At 45.2% G+C, this 7,027-nt stretch overlaps 1 protein-coding gene across 1 annotated transcript in view; it reads right to left on the bottom strand.

Annotated features, from left to right (window-relative positions):
* Window positions 1–465: 465 nt before the first annotated feature.
* sptbn5 (spectrin, beta, non-erythrocytic 5) overlaps window positions 466–7,027 on the bottom strand; it is a gene marked incomplete at both ends in the record, with an annotated part of 73,956 nt that continues 67,394 nt past the window's right edge. The window contains 9 exons of the mRNA XM_080751077.1: window positions 466–644; window positions 1,201–1,394; window positions 1,883–1,996; window positions 2,464–2,555; window positions 3,390–3,473; window positions 3,808–3,876; window positions 4,396–5,397; window positions 5,562–5,669; window positions 6,396–6,572. Coding sequence (XP_080607203.1) covers window positions 466–644; window positions 1,201–1,394; window positions 1,883–1,996; window positions 2,464–2,555; window positions 3,390–3,473; window positions 3,808–3,876; window positions 4,396–5,397; window positions 5,562–5,669; window positions 6,396–6,572 — 2,019 coding nt within the window. The remainder of the gene's footprint in view (window positions 645–1,200; window positions 1,395–1,882; window positions 1,997–2,463; window positions 2,556–3,389; window positions 3,474–3,807; window positions 3,877–4,395; window positions 5,398–5,561; window positions 5,670–6,395; window positions 6,573–7,027) is intronic.

Here is a 7,027-nt window from a genome sequence, read left to right as displayed (position 1 = left end):
AGTCCTCCACACTTGCGCTCTTTTAGCACAATATTTAAAATTATGTTTTGGTATTATCATTCGACACATATGTTCCTGCTGTTCCTACATAGCCAGCCAGTTGAAGAAACTGTGGATTGAGGCTTTAATCTGTACTCTTATGAAAAACACAAGACCGTTAGGGTTTTATGGAAGATGGTTGTTCTGAAAACATTTGCTAGTCTGACCATTTCAAATACTCCTTAATCTTAAAATGAAATGTCATGATCGACTATTAGGGCTTGACTTTACCAGCCAAATGGCCCAGAGCAGCAGCGTTACAAGCTAAGAGAAAGAAAGACACACTGGCCTCTTTGGGACTCAGAACTTCCAATTTGTGTGCTCCTTTTAAAGTAAGTGGATCTTAGAGGGTACAGCTACTACAACATGGCTGCAGACAGGATTCACAACGACATCGTCAAGAGGAATTGAGCGCTTTCGGGGTGGTTACTTCTTCGAGGAGAAGAACTTCCTTAAGACGTTCCTCTTGGACCTGTCCTTGGTGGCCAGGTCGTCGGCTCCATGGGGGGGCGTGCCCGGTTGGGAGACGTCGTGGTCGCTGGGGGGAGGCGGAGGAGGGGTTTGGGGATGCGGGCTCCGTGGAAGACTTCTAGACCCCTGGACCCCTTCAGCAATGGACCAAAATGCACAAAGTTAATTAACTCACTCTCTGCCAAAAACGTCTTACCATGTCTTTGTCCATGATCAAAAAAAAATATATAAAAAAAAATAAAAAAATAAAAAAATAAAGTAATCACAGTCCCACAGGAAACAGGATGTGACCTGATCGAAAATCTGGATCTTCATTTGCTTCCTGTTTAAGTTTTTCACAGAAACGCCTTTTTCTCTGCTTCCTGACTTGTGTGTTTGTGTGTTTGTCAAAAGAGGGTATTTTCAATCGCCGATAACTAGTAAACGAATGGGTCAAACGACTCCCTTTTTCTCTTTTTTCACGGAAGCACAGGGACCGTGTCCGTGTCCATGATCGATCGGGGGATCGATCCAAAAATATAAAAATATTCTGTGACTACTTGAAAAGGTAAAGATAATTGAAAAATAGCTGGCAGTGAGGGTTATTTTGTTAAATATTCTTGACAGTGAATCAAGAAATCAGAATGAAATTTGAGAATATAATTTCATAAAAGGTTTTTAGAAGCAACTAAGCGAGCCTCAGTGATTTACCCGTGGGCCTGCCCTCTCCCCCCTCGGAGTAGCGGTGGAGGTTGTAGTAGGTATGGGGGGGTTTGGGGGGCGGTTCTCTCTCTGTGGATGTCTGTCTCTGCTGTCCATCTGCCCTGTCCAATGGTTTGGTCAAAACAGGATCTTCCACCACCTCAGATAGCTTCTCGGAGCTCAGGTTGACTGATGACGCTCTTCTAAAGAACAGAGAGGACCAGCTGAAAGGGCTTCTATTGACAATAAAAGATACTGGCCTATAAAGCTCTCCCCAGAGAAGAGGCTACTCTGAGGATACTCGGTGCTCTGCTTTGTCAAATATGGCTAAGTGGAGGATCATGTTGAGTGCCTGAGACTATATGTTCATACATTAATCATCAATAGCACAGACTTGTTCCTACAGAACAGTATCAACAAACTACTGATATTTAAGCACTTCTTTTAATGTTGTTTTACTTCAGCACCATTTCAACCTGGTGTTGCCACTTTGGGCACATTCACTATTCACCCAAACATGACTGCTTAGTACTTGCCTCGTAAACCGCCCTCTTCCGGAAAGCATGGTCGTTTACTAGGCTAGCTTAGTACAGTACTTGAAAGTAAATGTGCAGTACTTTGCAGTTCTGTCATATAAGGCTGTGTGGAAAGGAGTAACAAAAGTGCTGTGTGCTCTGATCAGTTCAGTTACCCAGAGTCATCAGAGTCTGTACTGTTTTGAGAACAGCTCTGCAGCTCTCCAACCCAGCTCAGCTGCAGCTCTCTGGTGGCAGCCGCAAACAGGTACTGGCTTCCATCCTCCAGACTGAAGGTTGACAGGAGAACAACAGATTCATATCATATATCAGCATCGCAAACATTATTTAACACATTTTTCTTTGCTATACTAAGCAGTAGTTCCAAACATTTTAGCTCAAGACCCAAAAGAGAAATGAATTGCCCGGGACCCAACTAGTGAAAATAGCAGATCTACAAGCTCAAAATGTGTCGCTTCGCACAGTGTTATGAGCTTGTAGATCTGATATGTTCACTACTTCTTAAAAGTTTATTTTATTTTATTATGATTTATTGACATGATTTTTTTTTATGTATTCATGAAATTCATTCTTGAAAATGTTTGAATTGTTTTTAATTGATGAGAAGTTGCGATTCAAATTAGGAAACAAAAAAAAAGGTGATATTTACTCACGACCCATAAAAACTGGTCCGCGGCCCAGTCATGGGTCCTGAGCCACTGTTTGGGAAACAGTGGTCCTAAAGACTAAGACTTACATCAGCTTGAAGGTGTGGTCCTTCCTGCGGTAGTATGGGTTCTCCCTGCACACTGCTCCCAGCATGCTGATCGGAGGCCATCTAGAGGTCTTCTGTGTTATTACATTTCAACAAACATTTAAATTCATAAGAGAATCCATTAGAAAATGGACCATAACACTAAATTCACGTTACTTGCACTCATTGCTATAGATTGTCTGGTCAGTAACAGGGGTCTCTGCAGCTCTTTGGTAAACAGACCAACTCATTTCCAGGTCAGGACAGGACACCAATTATATCCAATCAGGAGAGAGAACTCATACAGGACAGTTGATAAATGGGTATACTCTCTCCTGATTGGTTGACAATTTGCAACCCACCTGAAAATGTATTTTCTGTTTATTAAATAAGCTGGAGAGACAGGGAGACTCCGGTTATGGAACAAACACTCTATAGCATGTGTCTTCAACAGGGTCCTCAGAGTTACTAGGGGGTCCTCCAAATCTTTGAGTGATAGATATATTAACCACTTGAACCCTAGTGTCCATATTCGGAGAACTTTAGCCAAAAATAACAGATCTACAAGCTCACAACGCCTCGCGCTGCAAGCTTGTAGATCGGCTATTTTCGGCAAAGAGCTTTGGTGCAGAGGGGAAAAAGAGCAGACTAAGTACAGTGAAAGGTCAAGTTTATTAAGTATTGACGGTTCAAGTGGTTAAATATCTGAACACACAAATTGACATGAATCCAAAATACACTGAAAATTGCGCTGTCAAACAATGAACCTATATGGAATCTATGATAAGGTTATGGGGGTCCCTGCTTCATCTCTCTCTTAACTAAGGGGTCCTTGGCCTGAAAACGTTGAAGACCCCTGCTCTATAGCAATGACTATTATCAAAATATATAGTGCTTTAACAAAAAAACATTGAATCATGTGTCCATACCTCTTTGGCAGCCTGTCTGTCTCTGTACAGACTGAGTGTCTCTCTCTCCAGAAGCGCATAAACCGTCTCCCAGTGCTCCGCCCCCTGACAAAAACACATTGATTATCTGAGGGCTTACATTGCTGAAAATGTTTGCTTTCATTTCCCTCATAACGTATAATAATAATAAACTCTCTCTCCGTGATGTGATGTCTGTGTTCTATCCGTCTGTCTTTCAATAGTCATATGAGATACATAAAGGGTTCCTGTGTAAATAAGCCGAAAAGCTGACTAGGATCTCCTTTTAGTTGACCGTGTACCAGTGAACTGTACTGTCATGAAACTGTACCTTTTCCTATGCAAACTTCAATCAATCAATCAATCAGTTATGTACTGTATCAGTACTGTTTCTGTTGTTCAGACAGGCAGGGTGTCTCACCTTGTTTCCTCCCTGCTTGAGTTTGATCTCCAACATCCCATCCATCCTGACTGCCAGGCCTTCCCTCTCCTACACACACCCACACCCACACCCACACCCACACCCACATCCACACACACACACCCACACAGACGTGCAGAGATTGTTAGAGAGGCAGGGGCAAACATTCTAAAAGGGCCTTTTGGTGGAAATATTGAAAATAGCAGACTTCCAAGCTCACAACACGTTGCAGGAGGTCGGCTATTTTTGGTACCACATTAAACTAAGCATAATCAAGTCACTACTTGTGTGTAATGACATGGATTGCTACACAGAGAGGGCAATTCTTTCAAGATAAAATGCTGCATTCAAGTGCAGGAAATGTTCGAAATTCTCTTGAATGCTGCCTTCAGGTATGGCATGGAAAGAGGGCACTTTTTACCGACAGGTAAAAGGGCAGGGGCTCAAGTCTCCTTTGATGTCTATGTGTGCATGTGCCTGCACACACACGTGCACAACATAAGCAATCATTTACATATTACTTTCCAGATGAGACATCTCACCTCAAAATCAGAATCAAAGACTACTGTATATGTTTGAGTTCCTTACATCAGAGAGACTGGTGGTGTCCTCTGGAATCTCCTCCAACGTCCTGTGAGGGGGCGGGGAGGGCTCAGGGGACAGCTCCTCGTCCAGCATCGTGACAGGTAGCGGAGATAAAGAACCAGGAGAATCAGGCCCGTCCGTGATTGGTGGGCTGGTAAGACGTCCCCTCGTTGGAGGTGTTGGTGATTCGGGGGGAGTTGAAAGGCCGTCAGTGATTGGTGGTGATGGTGGTGGTGGCGGCGGAGGCGCAGTGGGAGCCACAAGCTTTCTGATTGGCGGAGGTGAGTCCGGGGAGCCGGCGTAGAGCTTCTCTGACTGGCTAAGCGGTTGCGAGGGGGCGGGATCCGAGGGAAGCGCCGCCTTCTGATCTTTGAAGGAGACTTTGGGCTTCGGAGCAACTCTGGGCTTGGCTCTAGGGCTTCTGTCTTCATCGGGAAAGGCAGGGGAGGGTGCAGGAGAAGGGTTGGAGGAATGGGGGGACGAGGGAGGGGAGGAGGTAGGTTTAGGAGTGATGCGGGAGGGCGAGGGGTGACTCCTCCACACCCCCACGTCAGGATCTCGTGACTCCTCCTCCCACCTCAGCCTCCTCTCTCTGACAGAGCCCACAGCGGGAGAGAGAGACGGGCTAGGAGGTGGACTAGAGGAGGCGGCGAGATGGGTAGCGACTTCCCGTCCCTCTGCTCTCCCAGGCTCCTGTCTTTCTCTCTCTCCGTTTACTTGTCTGTCTGTTCTGAGCGAGTGTCCCCGTTTGTCTAGCTGTCTGTCTCCTTTGGCCTGTTGCTTTGCTTGCTTCTCTTTGGGTCTGTCTGCCCATCTGTCTGCTCTAAGCTGTCTGTCTGTCCTGTCCGTCTGCCTGCCGCTGCTGACCCGCCGAACTATGGCGCCGGGGGAGGTGGAAGTGACACGGGAAGTCTTGGGGTCCGACGGCTTCCTCTTCAGCGAGGAGACGCGGACCACCGCAGCATCGCGCTCCTTGTTTCCTCGGAGACCAAGTCTCTTTTCCCGCTGGGATGAAAACAGAACAACAAATAATATCAAAACAAAACAGAAACCAGAATAATTGTATTCCCCAGGATGCGGTTCATTGCACGGAAATTACTTTGGTATCTGGTGAGCAACGGTTAACAACTGACTTCTGAATTATACTACTGGACTGTGTTGCCTCCTACCTGTGTGATCTTCTGTTGTAATGCTGCAAAGCGGTCATTCTGGGCTTGGATCATAGCCTCTAGGTCCTCCTGCTTCTTCATCAACTCCATGACATCAGACACAGAATCCTGTAGAAGCGCAATGGAACATATACATGTATAGCTTTAGCTTTACAGTGAAACTGATTTTGATGCTATATTAACTAATTTTGCTTGGACACCCCGTGAAACCTCCCCAAGAACCCTAGATTCACCAATGGTATTGTAGAGCCACTGATTGTGTTTTAGACCCACTGATTGTGGTCTAGACCTGTGGTTCCCAAACTGGGGGTCCCCAAATAATTTTGGGGAGTCTCTAGTTGATTAGCTTTATGTGCAACATTGTTTTCTCACTCAACAGTAAAGAAACCATCATACAGACAGTATAAGTGTATCCAGGTTATCTGCACATTTCTAATTTTACAATGTAATTATTTTAATTGTAAAATATTACATAAGAAAGAGACAAACTTGCCGATCTACAAGCTCACAACGCATTGCAGCACAAGGCGTTGTGAGCTTGTAGTTTGGCTATTTTCACAATATTTATCTGTGGAACCGAGTCAAACTAAATGTAATGCCTACAATTCCAAGTGCTTGTTTTGATTGATTGATTGAATACTTTATTTTAGTTTGCATAGGAAGAGTACAGCACAGTACAGATCAGATACAAGGTCTACTAAAAGGATTTAAACCACAAGAAAGCTCAATGGCTTGTTTGCATTGGGGTCATTTTGTACTTCAATATAATTGACCCCCAGGTCAAATATGATTATATTGGGTGGGTCACGGCCTGAAAAAGAAGCAGAAACCCACCCCATAGTCGTCAGCTCGCAGTGTGTTCTCATAGGAGCTGAGCCAGCGCTCTGCCTGCTCCAGCTCTCTCCTCAGCAGCAGGATCTCCATCTCCTCCTCATACACCACCCTGGTCTCCTCCCACACCTCCTCCACCCGCACCTGCAGCTCCTCCAACTCACACACACGCTCCTCCACCTACAGTAGGAAGAGCAGGAGGAAGAGGGAGAGGTCAGTGAATGTCAAAATGTGACCTTAATTTATGATGTGCTTTAGTGTCATCACTATATCATTGCAACCGTAGGTTGCTGTTCACTATGAAAACCGGCACATCCAGTCCGTCCGTCCGTCCGTCCGTCCGTCCGTCCGTCCGTCCGTCCGTAACGCCTCAATGTCTATAGCTGTTCTGACATCACATTGTTGACTGTCAAGACTGCTGACTATCATCACTTGGATATCCATGCCCATATATGCAGATCCCTGATGTCATCAATAATAAGCCCATATCTGGGAATGCCCATATATTAAGCCCATAATTGGCAATGTCCATATCTGGACGCTCCATACATGGCCAAGACAGAATTCTTTTGCAAATCAAGACTGCTGACTATCATCACCTGGATCTCCATACAGTATATGAAGATCACGACACT

This window comes from Nannobrachium achirus (genome assembly GCF_963921795.1).
Source record: "Nannobrachium achirus genome assembly, chromosome: 20".
Classification (NCBI taxonomy): Eukaryota; Metazoa; Chordata; class Actinopteri; order Myctophiformes; family Myctophidae; genus Nannobrachium; species Nannobrachium achirus.
The sequence above is the reverse complement of the archived record's forward strand: the minus strand, read 5'-3'. Positions and strand labels throughout refer to the sequence as shown.